Source organism: Corapipo altera, unplaced genomic scaffold (assembly GCF_003945725.1).
Source record: "Corapipo altera isolate COAL_440 unplaced genomic scaffold, ASM394572v1 0, whole genome shotgun sequence".
NCBI classification, from domain to species: Eukaryota; Metazoa; Chordata; class Aves; order Passeriformes; family Pipridae; genus Corapipo; species Corapipo altera.
Genome location: NW_020884872.1, coordinates 69,552,008 through 69,568,291, shown reverse-complemented (window position 1 = coordinate 69,568,291; position 16,284 = coordinate 69,552,008). Strand labels below are relative to the sequence as shown.

At 36.2% G+C, this 16,284-nt stretch overlaps 1 protein-coding gene across 4 annotated transcripts in view; it reads left to right on the top strand.

Moving 5' to 3' along the window:
• The window catches only part of FRY (FRY microtubule binding protein), a 234,520-nt gene that overhangs the window by 40,296 nt on the left and 177,940 nt on the right, over positions 1-16,284 (top strand). The window contains exons 1-3 of one of the 4 annotated variants that reach the window (XM_027651340.1): positions 3,733-3,771; positions 5,519-5,663; positions 9,689-9,787. The exons of 1 other annotated variant lie outside the window; for it this stretch is intronic. In XM_027651340.1, the coding sequence (XP_027507141.1) occupies positions 3,748-3,771; positions 5,519-5,663; positions 9,689-9,787 (268 nt within the window). In that variant the 5' untranslated portion in view covers positions 3,733-3,747. Of the gene's footprint in view, positions 1-3,732; positions 3,772-5,458; positions 5,664-9,688; positions 9,788-16,284 lie in introns of those variants that run through there. 2 more of the 4 variants (XM_027651330.1, XM_027651367.1) reach the window with 2 other exon arrangements.

Below are 16,284 nucleotides of genomic sequence, written 5' to 3'. Positions count from 1 at the left end.
ACTGAATCAATGCAACTTTGATAAGTTGGAATTTATAAAAGTCAATGTTATTAATAGACCACATAGGTATTTGCTCATCCATAAAAATCAGAATTTTCATTACCCTTTAGTTTTCATGGCAAGGAAAGGAAGAAGACTGGATTTCCTATGTCTGTGTGATCACCTTGGGCAGTGGCCTCACTTAACATTAAGTGTAGAATAAACTCTTTGTAATTGATGAAAAATTTCATTAAATTGATCCTCTCTAAGAAATACATACAAGTTTCAAACATGATAATTTTTTTCCTCTATATATTTAACACTTTTTACAGAAGCTGAAGTGCTGTTATTACCTCATACATATGCGCTAACAAAATTTAATTTATGTAGAATACTGAACACTTAAAAGTGGTTTAAAATAGAAACACTATGTCTCTGAAATCTTTAACCTTAGTGTTTTTAGTTGCTCACAGTATTCACTTTCTACACAGAACACAATAGGAAAACCAGGAACATCTGCTGTGTTTATTCCAGACTAATACTACCTCTTACTAAGTAAAATTCCTGCGTAGCCCCAGGTCTTTCTCTTACCATTGTACCTAGAGCATAGGCTTAATGTCCCAGATTGCAGTGGAATAATATCAAGCATTACCCTTGTGTAGATTCTGGCAAGTTCCACCCTCAGCCTGTGATCTTTGGAAGATGCCCAGCCACTGGGCTGCCACTCGGGTGCCGACAGCTCTGAGGCCATCTGTGAGGAGCCCTGTCAGCTGGCTGGGTTCCTGTGCTCTGCCTCTACACTCTACCCTGCCAGAAAATGCCTGTTCTCAGGGTTTGTGATGCTTTCCTGTTGGAGAAGGATCAGCTTTCGAGTTCTCATGAAAATAAGACTGTGGCAGCTATCATGTAACGGGAACATTAGTGTGAAATAAAATTATTACAAATGGACATTAGAAAATGAATTTTTTTGCTTTTGAAATGCTGCGATATAAGTCATCTTTCCTACTTGATATGGGAAGTGCACATTCTGGGTCAAACAGTAAGGAACTAATATCTTAGAATCAGATTACAGCTTTTACCATATATTTTGTTTGTTGTCAAGCAAGAATATGATTTCCATTTAAAGGTTCTTATCTTCTTTCAGCTGAAGGACAATGCCGCTGAAACACTTAGCCAAATCTCTTGTCAATATTCATCTATTAAAATCAACATACCAACATAGAAAGTAACTCTGTAAAAGCTCTATCTTTTCTTGATGTTTTATCTTTTAGTGTTTGAGAGAGGTGAAGAATTGTCTGGGCTGAAAGTCTGTTTCTCTTTTCTGTGACTGCAATTCAATGTTAAGTTATCTATTGCAAATTAAAACTGTAAATGTAGTACATGATATGACTAACATCTAATACTCTTATTTAGTTTCTCGAAGGTCAGGTGTAGTAGGAAACTAAGCCCTAATTGCACAATTCTACGAGCCAAGTGTTTGCTACAAGGGTAGAAATTAATGTGAACCTAATATGATCTCTTTGCTGTCTTTAACAGGATGACCATGACTGGTTGTTTATTGACCTTTTTCTCCTATACTCACTTCTGAAAAATGATGCTTGACTAAGGAGAGGGTTTTTGGATGCTGAAGTTGGACCTAATCCAGACTCTTCTTATAACAGCATTAGGCTGGAAGAAATGGGTTAATTCAAGCAGAGAACATGTCAGATGTTCACATCCTATGGATTAAGACAACCAGGTTATTCCAGAAAATTAAACAAATAATTTTTTATGTAACAGTTGGAGGATTTAAACAGATGTATATTTTCCTCACTTTTTGATACCCAGTTTTCCTTTCTTGCATTGTTTAGCTTTTGTATTTGAGATGCAGAGCAAAAGAGGTTAGAGACTTCATGGCACAGATAACTTGGCAGATTTGTGACTGTTCTGATGTGTATAGGGAATAAGAGCTGGCTAGTAAGTCCTTACATTGAACAAAAGAACAAAATTGGTTTTCTAAATTGGAAGTTCTGTTCAACAGTCTCCTGGGCAAGCAGGTACCCAAGAATATTCAACTTGATTGGTAACAACTTGATTTCTTTAAATATGTCTAAAACCTGTAAAACACAGACAAATTAATTAAGTAGCCTGAACATTGCCTTTGTAACCTTAGTTTTACAAATATTTTAACTAAGGGTAACCAGGCACAGTCACTAAAAGAAGCAATTCATATATCCCTGTCCTGGATGCTTACTCCTGTATTTTTGTCCTTTGTGGCAGCATGACTAAAAATGAATAAATAAACAAAAGGTAACCTAGGTTTCTGCCATAGTTTACTATGCAGCCTCACGAAGTGGATGGTAATGAAACAAGGACAGAAGCTCCATGGGACACAGGCAAGAAGGATGAGGCTTGATTTATTGAACCGTGCTGGCTTAAAATGTTAGTAAAGCTTGAACTTTCTTCTCATACCATTGCAGTTCCTCCAGCTTATATGGCTAAAGAGGCCTTCTCCTCCCTTGGAGGTATTTACATACCACTTTATTCTGGTATGTACAGCATGGTGGGAAGGGCCATGGATTCATGTACACTGATACAGAAGTTACTTTACCAAACCATACAGGAATTCATTGTGGTGTTGGTTTTCTTCTTCCATAATACAGATTTTCTGGGCCAACCTGCACAAGGTGACACATTGAGAACACTTTTTAGGAAACCTTTTCTGCTGTTGATAAGCACAAATATTTCTTCAGCTGAAAATGAGAACGGCAGCTCTAATGCGGTCATAATAACACTTGGCTTACTGCACATGAAATATAACAAGATTTGCTGCTGTATTATTAAACAAAAAGCTAATGATAATTTCCCCTATGAGAATATTGGCTTTTTTATGACCTGGACCAGGCTGATTTTGTAACATCAACTCTGTGTTTCTGCAGTAAAGACATCCAAACACAAATCAGTTATCAAACATCAGTTACTTTTAGCATTGATTTATCAAATTTTGATCAAAAGAATTCATAATAGAAACTGCAGACACTACAACTGAGTAGTCTGTTGGAGGCAAGGGGTATGATGTTCTGATTTAGCCTTTGACTGTAATGGATAAACCCAATGATTATTATACTGACCTTTTAAAATTATAAGAAAGTACTGAACTACACAGAACCTACCAGAGAAGCCTGAAGTCTTATGAACCTTTGCCAGCCTTAAAATTTAGCCAAATTAGGTTTCCTGTGCTTTGCTTTTCATACTTTGAGCACTTTCACGATTAGTTCTGAATGTAACACAAGGATTACTTTCTTGTAGTAATCTCTTCTGAAGGATCTTGTGTAAACCTTTGATGGGATAAATAATAGAGTTAGTCTACTAAAATGACACTTAGGCGCCTCATTCTCAACAACTTTCAGACACCACCAGCACCCTCAGTTTCTGTTTTACCACTGCATACTCTTTTGCTTTATCTGCTTAGGATTTTCAGTTTTCAGAACAAGTATTTATTTGCCTGTCTTGATTTCTAGTTCTGAATGAATTTTCAAGTGTGTGTTCCACAGCAGATCCTGTAAAAGGCAATTAATTTAGTGATGAGATGTTTGGGGTCTTCATCTGTCTTCTGGATTTCCACCTGAAGGCCACTCAGGGGTAAACTGTTCTTAGATTTCTGTGTACTATTGCTGGATCAGGGATTTGTGCTCTTGACAGGTTTTCCCCTTCTGATAAAGTGTGACCACTATCACATATTTGAGTGTCTCAGTGGCCATTTCTCCTACTGGAAATGTTCCACATGGCATGAATATTCATGGGCTGCAGAAGGTAAGATTGTATAGTGCAGCGATTGTATCGCTCAGCTAGAATATGGGACAGTATCTTTCAAGTCACTCTTCTAATGAATATTTAATTATTTATACATGTTGGAGTACTTTCAGCAGGAAAAGTTAAGAACTGTCTCCAGAATATCCTGTAGCTTGATGCTTAGGTCACTTATTGAAGATACTGAAATTTTATATAAAGCTTCTGTCAGATTTCAGTTTAAAGCTCCTCAAATGTCAATTCCTGCATTTGATATTTCTTATTTCTCAGTCTTTACACATGGTTCAGAGATATTTATTTGCTCAGATTTAAGCATTTTCTGTTGGTTCGAAAAGGGGGTTTTTTGATGTATTTTGGTTTAGTTGTGTTATCAGGAATGAAGTCAATATTTTTGTGTTGGTTCGGTCAAAGCTGAAAAAACAAGTGGAGTTGGAAGAGAAGGAGAAGCAAGGAAAACTTCTTGGACTTTTTTTTTTTTTTTTTTTTGGGAGGGGTTATTAGCTGGGAAAAACAGAGGATGAGATCCACAGCTGCTATGGATTTGAAGGACTTGAACAAAGTGTTTTGGTCTCCAGTGATGAAGACCAGTGTCTAGAGGAATTTTTAAAATGTAACTGAGCAATTTAGACATACGATTCCCTTTGGTTATAACCTAATTCCCACCACCTAAACCTCTTTTGGAGTCCAGTAGAATTTTCAAAAGCTTATTTCCATGTATAAACAGAGCTCATGATCTTCTGAATACTCAGTAAGATCAGAAATAATCATCATGGCTAGGCTTTGCAAACGAAGATTTGGGAAAGGCTCTATCCACATTTGTTACAAGCACGCTGGTGGCTAATAATGCCAATACGAGATAAACATGTCCAATTGCAAAAGGCACAGCAGAAAGACTCCTTAGGTGGTATATTCTGCAAGACACTATTCTTTCTGTGTTGTCTTTTCTCCTCGAGAGTGATCCTGCGTGCGTTCTCAAATGAAGCAGCAGCGTTACAGATGGCCACTTTGCTGTCTAATGTTAAATATTTAATTTAATGTTCATTTGGTTTAAATCACTTTGGTTTAATTTATCAGCTTTTCTGAATTGACTGGATCCTTCCATTCGTAATTTCACCTTTCAGCCGTATGCAATACAATTCTAAGAGGAGCGAGACAAAATCTAGCAGACTTTGCATCCTTCTGCATTTCTAACACAATATAATACTTAAAAAGCTACACAGATATATATCAAGATATATAATTTCTCCCGTTCCTTCCAAAAGGTTTAGCATCACCTGTTTAGCTTGCCAAGTTCACGAAGTATTAATTAACTGATCTGAGAAATGCTGTGGGTATAATATAAACCATACTAACCCTAAACAGTGCCTCATGTTAAATTGTAGTTCCCCCTTTGCTGAGATTGTGCTGCTGAGCTCAGGTTTGTTGAACTTCCTAATTACCTCAGAACTTTCAAACAAATTATTTCGGCCTGTCTCCTCCCTGTGCTATTTCACTGATGCAAGGAGGGGCGATGCAGTAACTCTACACCTGTCTCAGCACATGCCTATCCACCTGCTCAACTTCCCCAACAAGTGAGTTGAGCATGAGAACATCTGAGATTGCTCAGCTCTGTAACCACTAGTCCAAATACTTCTGGATCTGCAGGCTGGCTTTGCTTTCCTGGGGTGGCTCTAACAGTTAGTGCTCTATAATGGCAGTTGATGACAGCAGCTTGTACTCCAGGACTAATAGTAAATTGAATTCCTATCAGACTCGTTATAAAACAACAAGAAGGAGAAGCCTGCCACCAGACATCCTGCTAGAAAATGATCTTAAAGGAAAGTTTCAAAGAAATATTAGGAATATAGACCCTATACATCCAAGGCGTCCTAAGAAAAGACCGTCTATATTTTCAGGTAGGAAATGCTATTTTAATCGTTTGTTGATGTGATATATTTTAACCTTTTTGGTAATTGATTCCAGTCAGAACTTATTCTGGTTTAAAACCTAAGACAGTTTTCATTGATGGATTTAATCAAGTGCCCTTTCATGTTAAATTATGTCAGTGACTAGAGTTTAAGTGATGGAACCAAAAAGAGAGACTTCATATTTTTGCTTTCACATTCCTTGCTTGAGGAGTTTTTTTAAATACTTTGCATTTAAAGAAAGGCAGTTGTTTCTCTAGAACTTTAAACTGCATTTTTCCTAACTCCCACTTAAAAACAGTATAAGTCTCTCTTGCTGCTCTAATACTTTATCTCATTACTTTTCTGGAGGAGGGTGGTTTGGAGATATGCAGACTTTTTCGGTCTAGCTGATTTATTTATTTTATTTTTTGTGATAGCCAGAAATTAACATCACTAAATAGTCAAATGCGTGCTTTGAATTCCTGGTTTGCACTGGAGCCTGTAATGTCAGGAGTTAATAATTTAGTTTAACTCTCTAGTTGTTAAGAAGTAGGAACAAGGTGTAAGAGTGAATTTCAGTCAAGCTGATGGCAAGTCTGGAATATTTTGTTGTGTTTGGTTTTTTATTATTTGAAATATGCCTAAAAATAGGCAACAGATTAGCATGAGGACAAAGGATTTGTTGGAAAACAATCAGGTCATCTTTACTAGGAGGACTTAAAAGGTTCTGGGGGGGGAAAATCAATACCAGCTCATCCGTACTGAAACTGAAGATGTGTTTCTGTGAGTGATCAGAGGAAATGAAATCCTTTATAGAAACAAAAATATACTGGTTTTTAAATTTAGATTTCTTCCTTTCCAGACAAAAATTAGGATTTTCACATTTCCAGGGGGAAATAGTGCAATCATACAGATCTTTGAAGAGCTGTGAAGTATATAAAAAAGTGTTATTGATTATTTAAATATTAATTTTATATTCCTTAATGGCAGCTAAACTTACATGGGTACCTTTTCAAGAGCTGAAACGCTGGTGAAGGAATATGAATACAATGTTAAAAGAGAACACAGGCCAGCACTGTTTGTGTGGGATTTAGAGCCTCTATTGTACCTTTGTTAAGGTTGTTGAAATAGTTCAACGCCTTAGGAAATAGAGCTTTTCTCTTACTTCCTATTTTACTTCCCAACTTAAAAAATGCAAAAAAACTTATCAGATCTCATGTCATGTGACTCAGATATGCCCAAGGCTCCTGGGCTTCCCAGTGTCTAAACAAGTTCCTCCTAAGGTGATTTGGTCTGTTGATGACTGTCATAGCACTGCCTCTGTAGCTTGTCTGTATCTCAGTTGCTGCTTTTTATCTTTGAACTACTTTTTCTGCTCCTTAATTACTTCTGTGTTTGGGGTTTTTGATTTTTTTTTTCCCCTGCTGTAACTTTTTGCTTTTTTTCCTGTACATCAACATATTTTTTTTAAAAAAAACCATATTAAATATTAGCCTTGCATGTGATCTTCAACACCTGTACTCTGTTGTGTCCAGCCAGATGTCTCCTTTATTATGTGATTTTTTTTTTTAATGCAGTTCTTCTTTCTTCTCTCTTTCCACCCTCCCAAATTACCACATTAGCAATAATACTCCATTGTTTGTGCTGTGTCAGATATAAGCACTTTCATGTAGTTTGTGTGTCTGGAACACAGCCATTATGCTTACAAAATCCAAGGCAGATGTATTACTGTACACTCAAGAACACTTAACTCAAAGGTAATGCAAATTGCTTCCTATAAGCAATTGATGGAGCATGATGGAAAGATGGGTATAGTCTTTCGTTTGGTAGGTCAGCATGGGAGAAGCTTTACTTGATTTGCTTTTGAAAACAGGTTAACAAAGTAAGCCTGAAGTCCTCTAAACCCTTGCCTTTCATGCTGTAAACGAATGTTAGAATGGAAACAGAGCTGCATCATAGAATCAGAGTGTGAGTTGAAGGGGACCTCTAAAATCCATATACTCCAACCACCCTACTGTGGGCAAGGACATGTTCCACTATGTTAGGTTGCTCAAAGCCCTACCCAACCTGATCTTGAGCACTTGAGATAGTTAGATAGATAGATAGATAGACAGATAATAAATAGAAGTATAGACAGACTTTGTCTGCAGTCTTTTGGATCAGTGCTGAAGCCTTCTGAAGAATATGGTAATTCTTACTTCCTTGTTTCAGTCTAATCATCTCTTAATAGAAATATTTTAAATCTTTATCGTTTTGTCTACTCTACATTCTTCTAATCCCTATATCTCTACTAAGTCTTTTATATCGCCATTAACCTGTCTCGTGTTTAGGGCATGGTTGCAATTTAGTCTGAAGTCATGCACCTCTTGTTTTCTTTCCTTTTATTCTGTCCTAAAGAGCTTAACTAGTAAAATAGTGAATAGTGACACATCAAGGAATCTAGGTGCAAGGATATATTTCAGTTCATACATGGGGACTTTTGTTTCAGACTTGGTGCAGCCTTGGGAAGGCATCTTGCATGCCATAGGCTTGTTTTACACCTTTTTCTTAACTGTGATAGTTAGAAGCTCACTCTTTAGAAGTGAAAGCTGCAACGTGAGAAACATGACACATCTGTCTGTCCTGCTGTCATAAAATTAGTCATTCACATATGCCTAAGCAGGACTAACCAGAGAATGGTATCCCTGGGGATACCATACATGTCAGTGTTCACTCCCACATGGCAAGGGGAGGACAGAAACTATGACTGTATGGAGAAACCATGCCATTGCCAAAGGAATACGCTGCACAGATATACCTTTTTCTTCTTCCACAAAGCACTTAATTTCTTTTTGTTCTTTGCATGCTTCAGGGCTTGGTTAATGTCAACTGCTGATATCAAAGTCTTAGTTTTTACTATTTCATGGTTATCTTTAAAAAGAAAAAAACCCAACACAGGCACAAGGCAGAAATCAACATTATAGGGCCATTTATTGTTAGTGGAGAGATTCATCATCTTAATTAGTGGAGTTTGTACGTATCTGCTGACATGCCTTCAGCTCAGCATACTATCGTAGCCATGACTGAACTTTACCCTGGCAGGACCATGCAAAAGTGAACAGTGTCTTTTCTTAACCTGAGTAATCTTCATGATAAACCTCTTACTTTTTAATGAGAAAAGAAAGAATTGTATAAAGACAGAGTGGGCAATGAAGGCGTCTTAGGAGACCATGTCTTGAGAGAGCTACCTAGGAAAGGTAAATTGAACTAACTGAAGGGGCACAAAATTAAAATTCATTAGCTAAACATCATTAAATGTCTACGCTACCATGTTCAAAAGCACAAAAGAAAATTAGTCTGTGTTTATTAATTTTAATCTAGGGAAGTGTAGGGTGAGTTTTTACTCCTATTTCTTTTTGTAAGGTTGCTGATGTTGTTTTTTGGTTTCCTCTTTATGCATAGCAAAGACATGAAATTTTGGCTGGGAATGTTAATTTTCTGTAGAAAATAGAATAAACAATACAGAAATTGAAAAGGTCAAAATATAATGTTTAAGTTTTACTTGGAAGCCATTCATATTGTGAGTTGGCGATGTTTGTTTAAGTATCACTGAAAATCCAATTCTAGTACTATTATTAGTGTCTTGTAGGCTTTTTTTTCTTCTCCTGCATCATTTTCATATGCAGGTAGTCTGTATTATTGTTGAATAATGCTTATTCACTGATGTGTCAGTTTTTAAGAACAGAAGGTGAGAAAAATACTTTGGTTTTTCTGCTTCTCCCAGGAACAGGCACACCTCCATTTCACAGCAGTATGCCTGTGCCTCAGGTGTTGTCTTCCCAGCCAAAATAAGCTCTATGTATTCTGTGGGACAACATGTTATCTCTACTTTTGTAAAAGCAGTGTGGTGTTGCTATGAACTAATGTAATAAAGGTCAGTGGTTAACAGTACTTTACACAGCTACTCAAAGTAAGAATGTAGGTTGCTAGTCTGATTTTACAACAGAATAGCTAGTATTCTGTAACAAATTTTCCCTTTTTTTTTTTTCCCCCAGTGAACATATTATCGCAGTTAGAAGTCTTGAGATACTCTCTCAAAGCATTTCTGGAGTTCAGACCAGCGTACAGTCTAGCAAAGTCACTTTCTAAAATAAGTAAGTTGATTTGACACTATATTTGCATGTAAATTATAATGATGAAAATAATAAAGGAAAGAAGGGGGGTTGTATGTAAAAAACCCACTCAAAAGTTGTTCAACAGTGATGTGAATAAATTATTTAATGTTTCGTGAATCATGGAGATAAAACAGCCAGGATGTATGACTTATTTTTTTCTTTTGACTGGTCATGTTAATTGAGAAAGACTTGCCAAAGTCTAATTACTTTTAATAAGGATGCTTAAAATTATGGGTACGGTATGTGTCTTGATTTATAATGATCTGTGTTCAGTATTTTAATTTGGTGAAGATTTGAATATCCTACCTCCTCTCTTGTGAAGCAATTACAGCACTTGTGTCCTGAGTTCAGCACAAGTTTCTATGTGTGCTGCCTTAGAAATAGGACGTGAAAAAAGAATCTGGATTAGTAACATAGTTTGCCAGTTTGACCCTTTGGCTTTCTGCTATGTCCTTTCTAGAGGATAATGATTAAAGTGTAGAGTGAAATCTTCGAACTTGTGCTGAATGCTCATCTCTGGGAAACATAATAGGGGTTTTTTTGTATGTTTATATAATTTTCAAGAAGCAACATTGAATTCATATTCATATGAATATTATACTGGTTTTGTCTACAAAAAAGTATATCAATATAAAATGTATTGAATTTTATAAAAAGAAAATCAGAGTCCTAACAAATGTTAGCAAAATAGGAAACATACAAAAATGTTTTAAAATAATAAAGAACAAGCCAGTCACTCTTTACATCAAATGGTAGTAGCTTTAATTACGTTCCATGTGCAGTAAGTCTGTGAGGGTTTGTTGACATTATTTCTGAGTAAGTCTTTCTTTGGCCATCAAGACACAACAGGATATTTTATTCTCTTTATCTGATTTAAGATGCAACTTGAATAGCGGAATCACTGTAAAAATATGCCCACCTTTGGCCCATAAAGAAATATTTTTGTGCTAATGGATTGGATAGATTGCCAATAATTTTTTTCAGAGAGTTGTGAAATACGTATAATTTTATTGCATGAAAGACAGACATTACTTTTAAAGTCTTACAGTAGTGCATCTGCTGTAATCAAAAGCTTATCAGCAAAGTGTTTAAAAAGAATTAGACTTAAAAGTTATCTAAGTAGCTTTGATTTAACCTTCTTACTGATGTGTATTTTGTTCCTGTTCTGAAGAGCAATCTTCACATAAGTTAATGTAGGTAATGACATTGAAGTATGTTCTCTTGGCAGTCAGATGGGTCTATGCACTGTGTATAAATCACTCAAAATATATTTCTTTAATAGTGCTTGTTTACTTTCAGAAACTGTAGTAGACTTGCTAGGTGCACTTGGTAGGTAACCAACTTCCAGCTGTTTATACTTAGCCTTACATATTTAATTGGAGCATGCTGTATCCAAAGCACCTGATAATCTTGGAATCTCTGAAATAAAAAATCTCAATGTTTTCTTAATTTTCATTTTATTGCTGTCTTACTGTACCTGAAGTTAAATAACGAGTTTAGGAGATTCTGAAATATTTGCCTAATTTCAATAATTTTAAGAAATTGGTATTTTATTAATCTTTTGGGATTCAGAGACTGTTTGCCTGAGGATGGGTGTAAATAGTGTAATTCATCCTAATTACAAAAGACTACCTATTGAAAACCCTTTGAACACAACTAGAATTATCTGGAAGTTTGTTTGGTTTTTTTTACTGCTTCTCATGATAAAAGATGCCCTTTTGAATGAAATCCTTTCTGATAAAAAAAAAAAATTAGTCAACTGTAGCTCTCATATTAATTTTCTTTATTGTTACTAATTAAGAGTTGTTAATTTGGAATGTGGTTTATATGCATTTTGGGGATTGGATCTCAAATTAGGAGCCTGATTCGAGTAGCTCAAAACTTACTTTATTGGGGTTTCTGGGAAATTGAAGTTGCAGAGTGCTTCACAATATGAGATCAATATAAATTCTTCTTCACACAGGATATATTAATGTATAGCTGCTACACAAAGTTAAAATGCAGTATTATATTCAGATACAGTTTTGAAGGCCTGACATATGTCTGTTCATGCTTTGTAATCCTATACTTAAAATTACGCTTAAAATTTATTAAAAGAGGAAATCCTTCCCTTCGATTACAGGAAGACATCACTGTTTGCAGGGAAAAATGTACGTAGTTAAACAATGTATGTTGTGTGTGATACAGTGTAGTGGCTCCTCTTACAACGACCTGCTTGGGTAGTGGGTTTTTTGTTTATTTATTTGTTTTAGAACTGTCTGAGGGTATTGCTGTGACTTTCTGTGAGGTTTTCCTCTGTGTCTTTGGAGTTACTGTTTCATGTTGGCTGTAATGGCAACATGCTTTAGTTGCAGAATATGTCAGAGATTGAGCCATCTCTGTGCTAGATTTGTTGTGAATTGTCTGCTCTTCTGAGTAAACCTTTTCTGGGCTAATTTGTGCTGCATGCAAAAAAGGGCTGGCAAAATAATTTTTAAGCATGATGTTTAGTCTGTATAATGGTAAGGAGAGGGACAGTCAACAAGTGTCATCTTTCTAGGTGTAATCTCATTTGTCCTGTAGTTCCTAATTTGTTTAGGATCTTTAAGCTAGTCAGTCTCTTACTGGCCTGTCTGTTCTCTCCTGTTCCTTGTATGCAAGTCAGAGAAATCCCTGTCTTGCAAAGCTGCTCCATTTCTTCCTCATTTTGCCTGGATAACCCCCCTAACAATTCTCAGGCACGGTTCAGAAGCTGACAAGAGCTGAGGAATTGAGAGAGAACTGGATGTTGCCACCAGCATTTAGATAATGTTTTATGGTGCGCTTGTAACCTGTTTCATTACATCTGGCCTTGTGGCCAGAGAACAGCCCCAGGTATTAATGTAGGCATGGCATTCGTGGTCCAGTGTAGTTGAATCACCAGTCTGTCCAGCAAGACATAACTTTAATTACCATAAAAGTAATTAAAACTCAGTACCAGTTTGTTCAATGTTCAATTAAAGTACTTCTGATAAGACTTGTTTAGGATTATCATGGTCAGTTACTGACTCCTCTATGGACAATCATCTGAGCATTAAATTTCTACTAGTTTCTGAGTCTTCATTCCAAAGTAAAAAGCCTAATCTGCAGCAGAGGTACTATCACACAAAGATGCAAGGGTGAAAGAAGGATGACAAGAAAAGGAAAATACCAGAAACTAAATTAAGTTCACAAGATGGAATTTCAGGGTCTGAAATGTAATTTTCTGCCCAGTGAATTGAGGATAAACAAAATGTATGTATACAAGTCCAATTCTAAATCCATTCTGGAATGAGAAAATCAGCAGTTCTCTCTTTAGAAGCTAGTAATAATGTAATTTAAGTTTAGATTTGTCATACTAAATGCTACGGGCCTCTTAAGTAAAAGTAGTGTTACAGTTTGTCCTTTACCTGGTTTCAGGGTTAAGAAAGCTTCTGCGTAATCTATTGTTATGTTTTTATTCCTCCATCTAGAAAGCCCATTCTGAAAGAGGGCTCAGTGACTTTGTAAACTTCACTCAGCAGAAAAGGGAATGATGGTGATGGAGATGGAAAAGACCCAGGTAGTTAATACTGCCTTTACCTCCATCTTTACCTTCAGGACGCCTTCAGGAATCCTGTTTCCCAGAGACCAATTGGGAAGGCCTGAACTAGGGCCTTACCCTTGGTACAGGGATAACAGGTTAGGCAACATTTGAAACAAACTGGACATGCTTGTGTCCATAGGACCTGGCAGGATGCAACCACAAGCTGAGGAAGCTGGTTGGCATCATGGTCTGACCTGGTAGTCTTTGAAAGCTCTTGGCCACTAGGGGAGAGCAAATGCGACTCCTTTCTTCAGGAAGCGCAAGAAAGAGGATCCGGGAACTACTGCATGGTAATCCTCACCATAACCCTGTGGAAGTGATGGGGCAAATAATCCTATAATTAATTTCCAAACATAAGAAAAGTAGATGACTGGGAGCAGTCAGCATGTTTGTACAAAGGGGAAATCATGCTTTACCAACTCAATAGCCTTCAAAAACAAGGTAACTGGCATGGTTGATGATGGGAGATCAAAGGATGCCATTTATTTAAACTTTAGAAAGGCTTTTGACAATATCTGCTGTAGCATCATCATAGACAAAATGATGAAATACAAAACAGATTTATGAACAGTGAGGTGGGTTGAAAACTGAGCTACCAGACTATGTTGTGATTAGCAGCATGAGGGCTTGCTGGAGGTCAGCCACTAACAGTGTAGCCCAGGGATTGATACTGGAACCGGTACTGTTTAATGGAATCTCATGAAGCTCAGTATGATTTCATGATTTAACACGGTTTTGTTCAATATTTTAACACAGTTTAATATGTGTTATCATATGATATGATATTAACACAGTTAATGATTTTAGCAGAATTTTGTTCAATATTTCCTCTACTACTACAAGTACTTCTGCAAATACTTTGGTTCATAATCCACCCGGTATGCTGAAAATCTTAGCAATTCTCTTTCTCTGCTTTCCAAGATTATTATAATTGTTTAGGCATTTCCTTATTATTATTTAAATTGATAACCTTCCTTACGGAATATTAGCAGAAAATAGAATCTACACTTTTTCTTGCTTTTTGTGATAGATAAATGGTAAAACTGTTAAGCAATCCTATAAACCTACTGCATTGTGTGTTGCCTATAAGCAATGTCCATTGTTGCAGGAGTTGCAGACACCTTTCTTTTCTAATCTCCTTTGCTTTCCTCCACTCTGATACTTTCAGGAGAAATAGCAGAAGGAACTTTCATGAGCATTAGCATTGCCCCTTTCTCATACAAGAGGTCTAGAAGGAACAGGTGCAGTAACTTTAGCAGATTTGTCTTCCTTTTTATAAGGTGTTTTCAGATTTTTCACTTTGATCCTGATTTTAGCTATACATGGCTAAATTTATTATTCAAAACAGTTTTTAGGGAAATAAATTGTCTGTATTCATAAACAGAAATAAATAGATTGTCCTTCAAGTTGGAGGTGGTAAGAAGCAGCTTTGTGTTCTCCTAGTGGCTTTGCATCTTACAAGGCTTGCTAGTCTCAAAAGAGAATTATGGAGAAAAAAAGCCTGTGGACAAAGTCAGCATCACCGTTTTGGGGGTTTTCACTATGAGTGTTTTCTTATCTGGATAACTGGGGCGTCATCTTTCCAAACTCAGACGTTTGCTGAACACACTAGTCACGTCAAGTTCCCTTTAGAGACACTGGAGAAATATAGGTGTTATAAGCATTTATTCTGGGTGATTTGCTGTAGATGTTAGTATTAAAATGGGATGAACCGGCTCTTATTTTTTTTACATTGATTATAAGACATCCAGTCTGAGAAGCTGAAATGGAAACACCTGCCTTAAGTTGAATAAGTCCCACATCTGTAGCCTACCTTTAGCTTCTCCCTTCTAGCGAAGCAAGTTACCAATGAATTCTTCATTGCTTCCATTTTTTCATAGTTTTATATGACCAAGTATTTCTTCTGTGCAAACAATATTGCTTGCTCCCACATTGGTGATTCAAAAGCCAAGCTTTCAAAATTTTGACATGATTGTTTCTGAAACCTCAGGTTTTAAAATAATGAAGCATGGGGCTTGTGTGCTTATCAGTCATAAGTTACTGTTGTCTGTTATAAATAACTTTTAGATTAAATGGCCAATATTCATGAACACTTATTTTACTTTATTTTTAATAAAGTGTTATTGATTTTCTATGATTTTTTAAAAAATAATTTCATTATTTTTCTTTTGACGTAATTTTCCGTCTGCCTTTCTTTGTGTCATGTATGAAGTAGGCAAGTTAAAGTTCTGTATCTGTTTAATATTTAATCTGCTGATGAAACCTCATAGAAACAAATATCAGTAGCATTAGTTGCTTTATAATAACAGCATGCAGGCTGTTGTCCACGTAGATGGATGTCTAGATTAATTATTTTGTTCTGATTGTATATTATAGAGAATTAGTAGTTTTGCATATATATGTGAAATGTTACCTTTTTGTCTCATAGCTGAATCCATAAGTACTTGTTTTTGCATATGCAGATTAACCTGGATCTAGCATTACCTGTAATAGCTTTGGAAGAAGGTTTTTCTGGTTCTTTTCTTGCTACTTTGAATCAATGTACACGGAGCAGAAATAAATACATTCTCTGACCTGACCTGCATGCTGGCTTTTTAAATCTTCAAGCTCATTTTCTGGCCATGTTTCTTGCAATTGAACCTAAAATATATCTGTTCCTGCGACAGCCAAAGTTCAATAATGGCTCAGCCAGAAAAGTGGGTTTGAAGAATTTTCTTACTATAAAATGCAGTGCCTGTTATGGATGTTTTGTAGATGCATATGAGCAGTTGGGAAAGCTGTTTAACCATGTAATACCTATGAAAAGCATGTCTTTGATTTTTTTAAACAATTTTTTTGCAATTTGGAAACATAATTTTCCTTTTCCGCCTTCCCCCACCTAAACACCCATCAG